This window comes from Halichoerus grypus, chromosome 6 (assembly GCF_964656455.1).
Source record: "Halichoerus grypus chromosome 6, mHalGry1.hap1.1, whole genome shotgun sequence".
NCBI classification, from domain to species: domain Eukaryota; kingdom Metazoa; phylum Chordata; class Mammalia; order Carnivora; family Phocidae; genus Halichoerus; species Halichoerus grypus.
The window spans coordinates 58,468,302-58,484,665 of NC_135717.1; the positions used below are offsets into that span (position 1 = coordinate 58,468,302).

General features: G+C 36.4%; 1 protein-coding gene across 1 annotated transcript in view; it reads left to right on the forward strand.

The window, feature by feature from the left end:
* MALRD1 (MAM and LDL receptor class A domain containing 1) overlaps positions 1-16,364 on the forward strand; it is an 806,170-nt gene that overhangs the window by 569,677 nt on the left and 220,129 nt on the right. The window contains exon 31 of the mRNA XM_078074136.1: positions 9,391-9,519. Coding sequence (XP_077930262.1) covers positions 9,391-9,519 — 129 coding nt within the window. The remainder of the gene's footprint in view (positions 1-9,390; positions 9,520-16,364) is intronic.

The window sequence follows — 16,364 nt, forward strand, 5'->3', positions numbered from 1 at the left end:
GGAAGATTTGGGGTGCATGAACTTTTTCCAAAATATGTTTTGGCCTTTTTCTTTTTTATACCAGATGTTGCTCTTCCTTCAAATAGATCTGAACTTTCCATGTTTTCAATATGTTGCCAAACTTACTTGTTAAGGAAACTGAGAAGAAAGGAGTTTTATAAAGGAAATTGATAAAGGAACTGCTTTGTCTCAGTCAAGTGGTCCGGTCTCCCTTTCTAATTGGTTAAATGACTAGCTGAGATGATAAACATTTTGAAAGGCCATCAGCTAAATAACTGTATTAAGTATTTATTAATGCAACACAGTAAGCTAGGGCTACTTTTTATTGCTCTCTGATGGCAACACATAAATATCTTTAATTAGTGCTATACATATTGTTTTACTAATAAATTTTTATCATCAGGTCATAAATTCTTTGAAGGTAAGAACTATTGCAGTGTCCACCATGTTGTCTGACAGTGGCTTAATTCATATTTCTAGGATGAATGAATACAAGATTCTAAGTTGTTGATATCACTTTGTATCATACTTTGTATGAGAGACTGATTTTCAGTATTCTCTTTTAGAGATTAATATTAAATGGCTTACCTAAGGGCACAGAGCTTTTATAAGAATGGGGTTCAAATCATTATCTTGGTCCTCATATTTGGACTGCCCATTCACAATCAATATTTACTGTTTAGCATTACCAATTCTCACTAGAGGGAAACTTACTTAGAATGATAAAACTTTTGAAACATACCTTCCATAAAAACTGTCCAAATATAATTTATCAACAAGTTAAAACAGACAAATGACAAGGAAAATCCACATATTAACAAGTAAAAAGAAACCATATTTATGGAAGAGTTCCCTCTTCCACCCACTACAAATGCATCTTAATGTTTCTGTTTCAATAGATGCCCTCAGAAGCTGATAAATGTTTACCTTTATGTGAACACAAGATACAAAGAGTCATATATGCCAATTTCAGGGATTTTTTTAAAAGCATACTTCTACCATTGGACAAAATGCAAGTAGCATAATGCTTATATTAAATGAACATTATTATTTGGAGAAATTGTTTTATGGGACTTTCTTGGGGTCTTTTTTAGAATATATGATCTAAGACATTAAGAGTTTTTTTAAATATTAAATTTATATTGAAATTTAGACTACAGAAGAAATGACAAAATTATATCCTGGGATATGCTTCCCACTCACTAAAACATATAAAAATATTTTGAAAAGCACAAATTAATACTCTAAACTGAAATTTAAAAAAAAAAGAAAGAAAAAATCTACCAGTCCCAGGATGATAAAAAGGGATTCAAAACCTAGATCACAGGTGGAAGCTAACTTCCCAGTGGCCTAAAGGATTTGGGGACCTGGACATAGAATATCGTACCTTGGGACTGGATCTTTTACATGAAACCTTTGCATAAAGCCTGCTCCTTTCCAGGGAAGCCTCAAAGATACTTGTTGTCTGTCTAGGGACCTAGAAAAAACAAACAAAACAGGAGCTACCGTCATGAAACCAAAACCATAAAGTTGTGCCACACCACATACAGGATGGAATATGATGTAAGAATGAGAACTCCAAACAACAAATTAATATTAAAATTTTTAGAACCACTTAAACTTAAAGGACAGTGCAGAAACCAGTGTAAATTTATGCTGTTGGGGCCACCTGCTACTGGGATTATGATACAGAAAAAAGGAAAGCATGAAAAAAAAGAATAGGCAGGATGCTAAATAAAAATAAATTTCTAGAAATAAATAAAATTATAACTGAACATTATCAATGGAAAAGTGAAGCAAAGAGATTAGAGAGACAACTGAAGAGTAAATCATCAAATTAATATGAGTTTGGGGCACCTGGGTGGCTCAGTCCATTGTGTCTGACTTTTGGTTTTGCCTCAGAGCATGATCTCATGGGTCCTGAGATCAGCCCCAGCTCTGCCCTCAGTGGGGAGTCTGCTTGAAGATTCTCTCCCTCTGCACACACCCCTTGCATGTGCTCTAAATAAATAAATCTTAAAATAGCCATCAAAAGGAATGAGATCTTGCCATTTGCAACGACGTGGATGGAACTGGAGGGTGTTATGCTGAGCGAAATAAGTCAATCAGAGAAAGACATGTATCATATGACCTCACTGATATGAGGAATTCTTAATCTCAGGAAACAAACTGAGGGTTGCTGGAGTGGGGGGTGGGGTGGGAGGGATGGTGCGGCTGGGTGATAGACATTGGGGAGGGTATGTGCTATGGTGAGCGCTGTGAATTGTGCAAGACTATTGAATCTCAGATCTGTACCTCTGAAACAAATAATACATTATATGTTAAAAAAAAAAGAAAAAGAAGAAGATAGCAGGAGGGGAAGAATGAAGGGGGGGAAATCGGAGGGGGAGATGAACCATGAGAGACGATGGACTCTGAAAAACAAACTGAGGGTTCTAGAGGGGAGGGGGGTGGGGGGATGGGTTAGCCTGGTGATGGGTATTAAAGAGGGCACTTTCTGCATGGAGCACTGGGTGTTATGCACAAACAATGAATCATGGAACACTACATCAAAAACTAATGATGTAATGTATGGTGATTAACATAACAATAAAAAAAATTTAAAAAAACACACATATATATATGAGCTTACCAGAATGCAGCATAGTAAAGAGGGAAAAAAAAAAAATGGAACAGAGATTAAGAGACACTGAGGATCAGAGGAGTAAATTCAACACTTTTCTAATAGGAGCACCAGAGGTAGAGAAGAGAGACTTAGGGAAAGACACTAGTTGAAGAGATAATATTGATCATTTGTTATAACTGAAAAATGGCATGACTTTTCAAGTCATTATAGCTTAGAAACAATGACATCTCGGTGGCAAGGAGCAACCTAGTACCCAGAGCTTGGCTTCTGATAACATTTTCCAATAAAAGGAACTAGGGCGGGGAGCCTGAGTGGCACAGTCGGTTAAGTGTCATGATCCCAGAGTCCTGGGATCGAGTCCCGCATCAGGCTCCTTGCTTAGTGGGGAGTCTGCTTGTCCCTCTGCTTCTCCTTCCTGCTCTGTTCCCTCTTGCTATATCTCTCTCAAATAAATAAAATCTTAAAAAAAAAAAAAAAAAAGGAACTAGGGCTTCTTGGAGAAACGGCTGATGGCTGATCCCTAGGACTGGCCCAGGAAACATACAAGATGAGCCTGAAGCAACTTACAGTGCTAGAAAATAAGGTAGTGTGCAAAAAGAAAAGCCTACATTGATGGGGTATGTCAGAGGGACCCAGGAGCCAACTGAAAGAGCTCCTCTTGGCCAAAGTTGGAACAATTTGAGCAATAAAATAAAGTTGCATTGTATTATGACTCAAATTATAAAATATTCTTGAGTCCATACTGATACACTTACTGAATAAATAAGTAAATGAGAGAGAAGAGACAAATTTCCCATGTATAAGAATTCCAGGTAATTTATGTACATTCCCTGCCCTGAAGGAGAGGAGTGTAGATCACCACAGATGTGGCCTACACCCAGTGATTTCCTTCCAGAGAATGGAGTATGGAAAGGGATAGAAAAGGGACCTTAGAGTGGAGAATCATGGGAGGCACTCCACAAGCCAAGTGAACAAGGTCAACGTGAACACTACCAAGTCCTGTTAATAGTTTGTACTCTTGTCACTACATGATGAAAATAACACTTCTCTAGTCTTTCTTCCCCTAAAACATTAATTCTATCTAATCGTGAGGGGAAAACAAATAAAACAATAACAGCAACAACAACAACAAAACCCAAATTCCAGTAGAAAGGCATCCCACAAAATACTTGACCAGTACACTCCAAATAGGAAAAGTCATCAAAAACAAGGTAAACCTGAGAAACTGTCAGAACAAAGAGTCACCTCAGAAGACATGGCATTACCAACTAAATAGCATGGTCTTCAAAGGCAGGGAATATGCCCATTTTGTCTTGCATGTGATTAGTATATTCTATATGAGAAATGAAGGTGCTTAAAAATGTATGCCCTTGTGAAATTTACTGTCTGAAATTGCAGAGCATATTGAATATCATCACTTGAAAAAGATGATAAAACTCATGTTTGCCCGCAAATACGATCTACAGAATGATTATATCTCGTTCTGTATAATGAACCCTGTATATAAAACTTTTAATCCAAATAGAAATTTAAAGTGGCAAGAGCTTCTTGATTGTCAATTCTGTTTCAAAGCTGAATAAAGCCAGTTTTAAATTGGAGTCCCTTTCAGGTTGGTGACAGTTCGTTCAAATCCATTAACGGATCAGGCTTACATATGCATCATGCTTTTATTGGATGAAATATTTCAGCTACATTATTTTATAGACCTTTTCTTCATTGTGGGATTTTCAATTTATCATACTTTAGTTTTAGGTCTTTAGGATTCTGCCAACTTTTTTTTTTTTTTTAAGAGAGGGAAGGGGGTAGGGACAAAGGGAGAGGGAGAGAGAGAATTTTCAGTAGGCTCCAGGCTCAGCACAGAGCCTGACATGGGGCTTGATCTCACAAGCCTGAAATCATGACCTGAGCTGAAATAAAGAGTCAGATGCTTAACTGACTGAGCCACTCAGGTGCCCTAACTTTTTTTTCCTAAAATAAATATTCAGTCTAGTTTTTTTTTATATGTCCTATTCTGCCAGCCATATTATCTTTAACTCTATTATGAGCACCAATGTTCTTTCCATTCTTATAACTATGGAATATGTGAGATTATCATTCATTCCACATATTTGTCAACCAGGTTAGTAGGTACTGCTTTTATCATTTTGACTGAATAAAGAAATTGAAAGTGGCTAAATATGTGTAAGACATTCCCACTAACATAATCTGCCTTTTCTATTTACCAGGTTTTTGGTAGCAACTGTCTGACTGACTACATTCTTGTCTTAAAGAAGATCTACTTTTCTTAGAATTGTAGGCTTTTTTCTTTTTTCTTGGTGCGATGTCTGTGCTATAGAAATTTTAGCCATTGCTTGCTTTACTGCAATTCAGAGCATTGACTTGATTTCTTTTCATGTCATTGCTCTTCTATATTGTTAAGGAAATGAGCCTCATTCAGAGATGTAGTCTATTTTAGTCACTTTTAAAAACTAAAGAATGAATTGTTTAAAGTCAAAACACATTTCCTCTGTGGAGTAATTATATATAGCTCCACAGCCTATGGCATGGAGAAATAAAATAATCCCCAATGCATAGCGTTGCATACCAAATAATGTCCACATACTGCTCTGGGTTAACTATAAATTCTCACTAGTGTTATTTAAAAATTATGTGGCAAAGCTTCTAAACCACTCAATGGACCTTTAATTCTTCTTGCTGATGCCCATAGTTAAACTATTTGCCATTTTCTTAGATGCCTTCTTTTCATTCTTCATATTTATTACTATATTTTACTGGTAAATTATTTCTGGAAATTACACAAGTTAAAACTTGCATTTTTATCAAATCCATGGATATTTACTATTTTTCTTCATGGAAATACGACCTAACTGTGAGTAAATTACCCTCACCTCAGGCACACCAGCTCTGTACCTATAATAATCTGTGTAACAAAGGAATTGTGAGCTTTATTTAATTTGTTGAACTAGATAAAAATAGTTTGGGACCTTTAATTCACATCTCTGTGAAGGTATGAAATATCATCATTGAACTTCCTGTGATTTAAAATGATATTCAAATATGTAAATTGCTATAGATTGCTTTGAGTAATATGGACTTTTAACAATATTGGTTCTTCCAATCCATGGGAATGGAATATCTTCCCATTTTTTTATATCATCTTCAGTTTCTTCCATCAGTGTTTTAAAGTTTTCAGAGTCCAGGTCTTTCACTCCTTGGTTAAGTTTCTTCCTAGGTATTTTATTATTTTGGGTAGAATTGTAAATGGGATTGTTTTCTTAATTTCTCTTTCTGATACTTTATTATTAGTATACAGAGATGCATATTAATTTTGCATCTTATGACTTTACTGAATTCATTTATTAGTTCTAGCAGTTTTTTGGTGGAGTCTTTAGTGTTTTCTATATAGAGTATCATGTCATCTGCAAATAGTAAACGTTTTACTTCCTTACCAATCTGGGTGCCTTTTATTTCCTTTTCTTGTCTGATTGCTGTGATTAGGGCTTTCAGTACTACCTTGAAAAAAAGTAGTGAGAGTGGACATCCTAGTCCTGATCTTAGATGAGAAGCTCTCAGTTTTTCTCCCTCAAAGATGGTATTAACTGTGGATTTTTCATATATGACCTTTATTATGTTGAGCGATATGTTCCCTCTGAACCTACTTTGTTGATAGTTTTTGTCATGAATGGATGTTGTACTTTGTCAGATGTTTTTTCTACATCTCTTGAGATGATTATATGGTTTTTGTCCTTCCTCTTGTTAATCTGATGTGTCATGTTGATTAATTTATGAGTAATGAACCACCCTTGCATCGCAGGAATAAATACTACTTGATTTTAGTGAATGATTTTTTTCATATGTTGCTGGATTCAGTTTGCTAATATTTTGTTGAAGATTTTTGCATCTATGTTCATCAGAGGTATGGGCCTATAGTTCTCTTTTTTTGGTATTGTCTTTTTTGGGTTTCAGTATTGGCAAATCTGGCCTTATAGAATGAATTTGGAAACTTTCTTTCCTCTTTTATTTTTGGAATAGTTTGAGAAGAATTGGTATAAATTCTTTAAATGTTTGATAGAATTTACCTGTGAAAATTGTTAAAATGGCCATACTACTCAAAGCAATCTATAGATTTAATGTAATCCCTATCAAAATACCAATGACAGTTTTCACAGAACTAGAACAGATATTCCTAAAATTTGTATGGAACCCCAGAATACCCTAAGTAGCTGAAGCAGTCTTGAAAAAGAAGAACAAATCTGGAGGCATCACTATCCCAGATTTCAAGATATACTACAAAGCTGTAGTAATCACAACAGTATGGTACTGGCACAAAAAACAGACATATCAATCAATAGAACATAATAGAGATTCTAAAAATAAACCCACACTTATATTGTTATCTACCACAGAGGAGGCAAGAATATACAATGGGGAAAAACAGTCCTTTCAACAAATGATTTTGGGAAAACTGGACAACTACATGGAAAAGAAACTGGACCACTTTCTTACACCATTACACAAAAATAAACTCAAAATGGATTAAAGACTTAAATATGAGACCTGAAACTATAAAACTGCTAGAAGAAAACATGGGCAATAATTTCTTTTACATCAGCCGTAGAAACATTTTTCTAGATATGTCTCCTCATTCAAGAGAAACAAAAGCAAAATTAAAATCTTGTGATTAAACCAAAATAAAAAGCTTTTACACAGCAAAGGGAAAAATCAACAGGACAAAAAAAACAATCTACTCAATGGGAGAAGATATTTTCAAATGATATATCTGATAAGGGGTTACTATCCAAAATATATGAAGAACTTATACAACTCAATATCAAAAAAAATGATCATATTTAAAAAATGGACAGAGGACACATAGACATTTTTCCAAAGAAGACATACATACGGAATGAGGACATATGAAAAGGTGTTCAGCATTACTAACCATCAAGGAATTGCAAATCAAAACAATTCCTTTATAGCTGTCAGAATGGCAAAAAACAAAAACAAAAATGAACACACACACACACACACACACACACACAAGAAATAGCAAGTGTTGGCAAGAATGTGGAGAAAAAGAACCCTCATGCACTATTGGTGGGAATGAAGATTGGTACAGCCATGGTAGAAGACAGTGTAGAGGTTCCTTAAAAAATTAAAAGTAGAATTATCTTATGATCCAGTAATTCCACTACTGGATATTTTTCCAAAGCAAATGAAAACACTAATTCAAAAAGATACATTCACCCTTAAGTTTATTGCAGCCTTATTTACAATAGTCAAGATAATTGAAGCAATTCAAGTGTCCATTCATAGATGAATGGATGTGGTGTGTGTATATACAAATATACACACACACCATACCCTATATATAAAGATGTGGTGTACACACACACACACACACACACACACACAATGGAATATTATTCAGCCATTTGCAACAACATGGATGGACCTAGAGGGTATAATGCTAAGTGGAATAAGTCAGTTAGAGAAAGACAAATATCATATGATTTCACTCATATGTGGAATTTAAGAAACCAAAGAAAAAAAAGAGACAAAAAAACAGACTCTTAAATACAGAGAACGAACTAATGGTTACCAGAGAGGAAGGGGGTGGGGGAGAATGGGTGAAAGAGATAAGTGGGATTAAGAATATACTTACCTGACCGCTGAGTAATGTATAGAATTGGTGAATATTTGTATTGTACACCTGAAACTAATATAACACTGCATGTTCATTATACTCCAATTAAAAAGTATGAATTTCTTTGAAAATTCTGTGTTCATTCCTAAGCTCCCTTTAGATGAAACCATTGTGCCTTCTGTTATTATACCCAGAATTTATTAAGCACAAACTGGATTAGGGACTGTGTTTGGCCTAAGAAAACACATCCCAAACTCCTGCTTCTAAGGGGCTTGGAGTCTGGAGGGGCAGGCAGAGCTGTAATACAGCTTTTCTTTTCTTTTTTTTTTTTTTTTTTAAAGATTTTATTTATTTATTCGACAGAGAGAGAGCGAGCGAGAGCAGGAACACAAGCAGGGGGAGTGGGAGAGGGAGAAGCAGGCTTCCCGCCGAGCAGGGAGCCCGATGTGGGACTTGATCCCAGGACCCCGGGATCATGACCTGAGCCGAAGGCAGACGCTTAACGACTGAGCCACCCAGGCGCCCCTGTAATACAGCTTTTCTATGAGGTGGTAAACATTTAACATAGGAATAGAAGGGTTCTTAGGTGGCATGAAACATAGAGAACCCAACCTGGGGCTTGGTTGACAAAGAAAAGGCAAAACAAGGGGAGAGGGAAGCTATTTCCTTGAGTTCCGAGGTTGAGCAGACCTCCAGGGAGGGAATGGTCAGTGTAGGTAAAGGAAGTAGCGGATGTGCACACAGGAAAAGATGAAGAGCATGTGACCTGTTGGTGAGCCCTTCAGGAGTAGGATATACTGTAGTTTAATTGCAGGTACTTACGAGGAGAGTTGCAGAAAATGAGACTAGAAAACTAAGCTGGAGCCCAACGCAAATCATTTTTAGTGCCTGGATTAAGATGTTGGATTTAAGGAATGGATGATTTTGAAAGCACAGTGTGTATAACTTGCTGAAAAATTGGATGTGGGACTGAGCAGGGAGGTGTCTAGAATTCTGCCTTGGATACCTATTAAAATCAGTAACTTACCTTGAACGTATCTATAAAACTACTAAAAGGAATATTCAAATTTAAAAAAGTATTATAAAAATGACTTTGTTTTTATTTTTTTTTCCCCAGTGGGAGAGACTTCTGAGAGTTGCCCGGAAGCCACTGATTTTTTGTGCCACGACAAGAAGTGTGTTGCATCCCACCTTGTCTGTGACTATAAGCCAGACTGCTCTGATAGGTCTGATGAGGCTCACTGTGGTAAGTGGATCTGTCTGCTCTGATGTAGCCCATTCAGCACAGATTTCACTTTATTGGGAAAGTAACATACTGGCATTGATGACGGAGAGGAAATGTTCTTTTCATGCACCAGAGTAGATTTAAAATAGCCAGAACCTTTTTTTTCCAGCTTCTCTATTCACACATCCAAATCGCAGCCCTCTCAACCGTTTTACCCCAATACTAAACACCACAGCAAATCTTGTCAAAAAATTTCTCAACGTGTCATTGTGCAGAACTGCATGGGGGGGTCAGAATTTTAATCACCAGAAACTGACCTATCTGTCTACATGTCTTCATTGGTTTTCATTTCCTTTTCCATTTTATGGAAAGATAAGGCTAAAAATGAGCACTTCAAATAAATACGAGTAAATGATTAATTTTATCAATTACATTGCTCTGGGAAAAGAGAACTAGATTGGCCACATTGTTTTTTTTTATTCAAACTTTAATTCAAGTGATTTTTAAAAGTCATGCATAAAACCAAGTATTTAGTTTTCAAATATGAGCATGTATTTAAATCCAAAAAAATTTTTTTTTGTATTTCTTATTAATGAGCCTTCATAGGGAACCTCGCTACCATATAGGCTACCTGTTGCAGTTAGGGTTTGCTGCATAGCAAACTCCCTTAAAGGTTAGTAGCCTAAAAAAGTTTCATTTTGCTCTCAATTTTGTGGATCAGTAATTCAGAAAAGAATCAGCGAGGCAGGTTCTCATCCACATGGCTCCAACTGGTATACCTGGAACTGGAGTGTCACTTTCAAGATGGCTTCCTCCCCTCCGGGTTTGGCACATTGGTACTCTTTGGTCTCTCTGTCTGGCTTGACATAGCATCTCATTCTCCAGGGCAATCTAACGTAGCTTGGGCTTTCCATAACAGGGCTGTCATGGGACAGCCAGATATCTTGCATGGGATTGGCTTTTACCAGAGTAAATGCTCTCAAGAGCAAGCATTCCAAGAGCCACAGGAAAAACAGGAAGAATTCGTATGACTTAGCCTCGGAAATTCTAGAATGTCACTCTTGGCTCTTTCTAATGGTCATGCAAATTAAAATGTCTAGCTTCAATTCAAAGAGAGAAAGGGGATAGACTCCACCTTTGGGACAATGTCATGCATGTACAGGAAGGGAGTACCACAGAAGTCATGTTCCAGTTTTTCTTTTTAACTCAGTATCATTTTTATTCCTCAGGATCTTAGAGTAATGATGCTTCTGAAGTGTTCATTTTATCATCTTTTTTTGTATTTATTAATTTTCTTAAATTGTGGTAAAATGTACATAACATAAAATTGACCATTTTACCCATTTCTAACTGTATAGTTCAGTGGCATTAAGTGCATTTGCGTTGTTGTCCAGATACCACCACTCATCTCCAGAACATTTTTTCATCTGGAAAAACTGAAACTCTATACCCATTAAACAATTAACACCCCATTTTCCCTCCCCCAGCCCCTGAAAGCTGCCATTTGATTTTCTGTTTCTATGCATTTGACAGTCTGGGTATGTAATACCAGTATTTGGAATCATACAGTATCTGTCTTGCTGTGATGGGCTTATTTCACTTATCATAAATTTCTCAACATTAATGCTATATTTCAATTTTAAACCAAAGTGTCAAGGAAGTGAAAATCACTGGCACTTCTTAAGACTGTACTATCAGTGCTACAGTATTATAATCTTATTTTATAAACGATTATGTATTTCCTTTATAATATATGCCCATTCTCAAATGAAATTTATAATATATTGAAAAATACTTTATAGTGTTCTTTTTTTTAAAAGCTTCTATTTAAATTTAAGTTAGTTTTCTTCCCCTAGTGTTCTTCCTAGCTTTTTTTTTCTTTTTTTTTCTTATGTTATGTTAATCACCATACATTACATCATTAGTTTTTGATGTAGTGTTCCATGATTCATTGTTTGCATATAACTTGGGACTTCCTAGCTTTTTTAAAAGCACTCCAAAAAAATATATTTTTTGATATTGACCGTAGAGAACTGATTGCAATGGAGCTCGAAAAACCGCTCCAAAACGTTTGTAAAATCACTATTTTCCCCACCAGGCATAACAAGTAGAGAGTATTTAGAAATCACCACCAAAACAAAATAAAAATTCTAAGGGAAGAATAATTTGAACATGATGACATTGACATAATAAACCAGTGAGGGGAAGGAGAGCTGTTCACGTGCACAAAGAAAAAATAGTTACAGGAAGTAAATTTTCTTCCTCTCATTTCAAGATGCACATGTATTGAACATATTCATATAAAAATTATATTCTTCCGTTTATTGCTATTCTTAGTGTGGGCTAGGAACAACTTTCTAAATGTTGAATAAGTAGAAAAATGAATAAGACATCGTCTTAGACTTAAGCAACTCACTTTCTGCTGTGGGGGAGGGGGAGGGGGATATATTAAAATACAGTGTTCTTTGCTTTTTGAAAAAGTTAGTTATAAAAGAATTCTGATTACTTTTGGAATGTAGCAAGTGCTATTAATAATAAGGTTATCACAGTGTATTTGGGGAGTGCCGATGAAGAGTAGTGGCGGTGTGCACGCGTGCGTGCGCGTGCCTGGGCAACGTAAATATCGGCTTGTAAAACCTAAAAACTTACTAAGTATTTTGGTTTTTCAAATGTGAATGCTGCTTTTTTTCCCCCCTTGGCTTCACTCATTTTTCCTCTCAGGCTGCTTTATATGATTTTTATTTTTCCCACAGCTATTTGAAGTATTGATGTAAAAATACACAAAGGCAGTTTTGATTTTCAGAACCTGAGTCAGTTGCACACTCATATTTGTTCATGTTACCTACAACTTTGGTGGACAACTACATGCAGTATTTGATTTTATTAAAATTAAAACAATATGTTGACAAATGAAACAGTCACTTTCCTTAAGACCTTTGATAGGCTTTGTTCACATCCAAGAGGAACACTACACGATACACGTGGGCATACCGGTGACTTACTGATTCTGCAAAGTGACTTCATCACTTATTTTATGTTGATACTCTTTTGGATACACTGGAGGCATCGGGGTTAGATTCCTGCAATCAGATAGCCTGTTGTGGATGACGAAATAAATTACAAAATTTTCAAAATGGCCTTTGGAGAAATATAAGGAAAAAATGGACCTTTGGTTTATTAAACTGAAGTCTTCATTTTGATGCTGACCCTCCTATGCTGAGCAATTATTTAAATTCTCGGGGACTCGTGGGCACCTGGGTGGCTCAGTCGTTAAGCGTCTGCCTTCGGCTCAGGTCATGATCCCAGGGTCCTGGGATCGAGCCCCACATCGGGCTCCCTGCTCCGCGGGAAGCCTGCTTCTCCCTCTCCCACTCCCCCTGCTTGTGTTCCTGCTCTCGCTGTGTGTCTCTCTGTCAAATAAATAAATAAAATCTTTAAAAAAAAAAATAAATTCTCGGGGACTCGTTTCCTCATCTTTATATTAGATAGAATCATATCCATTCTATAGAGTACTTTGAGAATTAAATGGCATAAAGAACATATTTGTTCAGTCTTCTAGGATTAATAATGTTAGCCTCTTTCATGTCATTATTTTTATACTCTCTTGAAATTTGTCAGTCATGGTGGATGTTATTATATGTACTTTATATGCTTATCAGAAAATAAACTCAGCGATTCCTCATAAGTAAATTTTTACTGTAGGTTATAAACAAAGATAAATTTTTCTTTTGCATCTCTAACTTCTGTTGCAAAAATTCATGGTTTAGAATAAATGAAATCGATTCTTTTTAAAAGAAATAGTTAAGTAAAAAAATGTGCTCTTTTCTTACATGGAACAAAATTATCACCTAAAGCCTGTGTTAAGTGTTCCTTGTACTCTAGGCTAGGGATGTGCAGGGTATGGATGCATGCATTCTCTGCTGCCTTTTACAACAGTTACAAATATCACGGGCTCCTGGGTAGCTCAGTTGGCGGCTGCCTTTGGCTCAGGTCATGATCCTGGAGTCCTGGGATTGAGCCCCATGTCGGGCTCCCTGTTCAGCAAGGAGCCTGCTTCTCCCTCTCTCTCTGCCTGCCACTCCCCCTGCTTGTGCTCTCTTTCTCTGTCAAATAAATAAATAAATAAATCTTTAAAAACAAACAAACAAGGGGCGCCTGGGTGGCTCAGTTCGTTAAGCATCTGCCTTCGGCTCAGGTCGTGATCCCAGGGTTCTGAGATCGAGCCCCACATCGAGCTCCCTGCTCGGCAGGAAGCCTGCTTCTCCCTCTCCCACTCCCCCTGCTTGTGTTCCCTCTCTCGCTGTGTCTCTCTCTGTCAAGTAAATAAATAAAATCTTTAAAACAAACAAACAAAAAAACCCAAATATCATTATCGAGTCAGAGCCTTCTTTCCCACTGAACCCAGAGTCTTCAAAATCCTTTGCAATGCAGCATTCTATGAAGCCATTTCATGCTGAGGAGAAAGTATTAAATATCCCTGTATTATGCATTGTGGTATAGCAAAATAAGGTACATATATGAATATGATGAATTAAAAATAATTATGGGGCTAGCTCTTAAAAAATATATAGGTAAGTTGATCAATATTTACACTAACCATACCACTGTATGGCTGAATACCATACCACTGGGAAAATGCCATTTGTTTAAATGTTGTTGGTAATGCTTTTAAGTCTATTCCAGGAATCATGACAAAGATCACAATTTAGAAAATACTTCATCAAAAGCCATAACCATTTTGAAAATACCAACCACATAATCATCATCAAGAAATATTACAAAGTTCCTCATATCATTTATGATTTAATAGGTATATATGGAACCACTCTGGGCAGTAGTAATACTGCCCACATAGAACCGTTTATAGTAATTCAATGGTAAACAGTTACATTGACAATCCACAATAAAGAAGTGATGAATTTCCAAATGAGTAGTAATAACTATAATCGCTGTTAAGGGCCATAAAACCCACATGCACACATACTCTGACGTGGTCTGGAAAGGGAAAGATAGGACATAAGTTGAACATTCAAAGATGGGTATGATTTGCTAGATGGAATGAAGAAGATACATTAATTAATATACTTGTAGCAGAAACTTCAGCGTCAACCAGCTTAACATCAAGGTAATTCCTGTTAGTTGCCTGGCCCTCCTTTGTGTTTCTTAAAAAGAGAAGTCCCAATTTTATTTGCGGTGGCTTATGACCAACTACAAATACCGTCTTTTCCAAACTTCCTTGTAGCTGCCAGAGGCCAATGAGATACACATGGGAATTTGGGGGAAGGTATCTCTTTTAGAAGGAAAAACACCAGACTAGAAAAAAAGTGTCTTCTCCTTTCCTCTTCTCACTTCTATCAATGCCTTGAACCTATGTGATACGAGGAAGTACCACAGTCCTCTTGCAACCATGAGTGAGCAGGAGGATGACAAGATGACAGAAAGAACAGATGGAAAATATGTGCTTCACAACCACACAGTTGAACCACAATACTAACTTTAAATGGACAACTTCCTGGCTTCTGTTTAATTGAGATGAATTAATTCCTGTCTGTTTCAGCTCCTACTACTTGAGTTTTCAATTGCTTGGAACCAACCAATTTTTAACTAATACAATAAGGAAACTGTATTATCTCCAGTAGCAAGAGGTCAAAAGCAAGGAATCCTAGAGTTGGTTGATTTTAGCAACTTCTGTTATCAAAAATTAGAACTACATGGACTCCTTCCTTCTTTATCCTGTGCCATCTTCATGTAACTGACTTTGTAATAAAGTCAGCTACCCATATAATCTCTTCAGTCCCATAGTTCACATCTTTACAGTGATATCCTGAGAAAGAATAAATGGATTTTCTGTCTTTTGATTTGTTTTTAAGAACAAGGCAAACGTTTCCTAGGTGCCTTTTCCACAATAAGGCTCAATGTCTAGAATTGTATTCCAGGATTATGGCTAAACTAAGGAGAGAACAATGCTCATCACGATTACTTAGATAACTTATAAGTCATCTCTGGCTATCTGAGTGAAAGAAGGTGATTATAGTCAAATAAAATAGCAATTCTGTCCTCTTCAAGAGAGGAAAAGAATGAATGATAAATGAACCCCCAAATGCTAGAGAAAACATTCCAAAAATAGAGGAAAGTAGTCCTAAACATAAAAGTTGAAAAAAAATCAGTTTTTATTTAAGAAATAATTTTCTGAAAAATTTAGTTGGCATAGAGGCAATTTTAAGATTCAGTTTCAAAAACATTTTGCATCAAAGGAAAGGTTATTGTATGCAAGGCAAGGGGTTTAGGAGAGTGTATTCAAACAATGTGAAAAACCTGATATTTTGAGCAATGGAAATAACACAAGAGCATTCTTAAAGATGATTAATGTGGTTTGGGTTTGTAAAGCTGATCAATGAAGGCTACACTGAAAAAAAAAAAAAATGGACTCTTAAAATAAACCAGGGGCTTGGACCAATGGAACTGGAACAGGGGTTATAAACTTCAAGGGAAGGAGAGAGTTAAGTTCTCAAAGAGAGAACCTACAAGTGTTGGTGATAGATTGAATATGGGAATGAGGAATGTAGAACCAAAGGTAAGTCCAAAGGTAGAATTTTAAAAAGAGGGAGAAGATTCATGCTCTGAACTTAATCAATAATCTCAGGGAGAAGAGCTCATTTGGAGAGGTGAATGATGAGTTCATTTTAGGCTTTTTGATTTTGCGACGACAGTTGCATATTCCAAGTGGAGTATTCAACAAGCATTTGAAGATAAACACCTGCATTCCATCCTGGCTGTAGATTTGTAAGCCATCTGCATTAAAGTGTGAAGGACCATGGGAAAGGATAAGTGAAAGCTGTACAGAGTGAGAAATTTAAGCATATAAA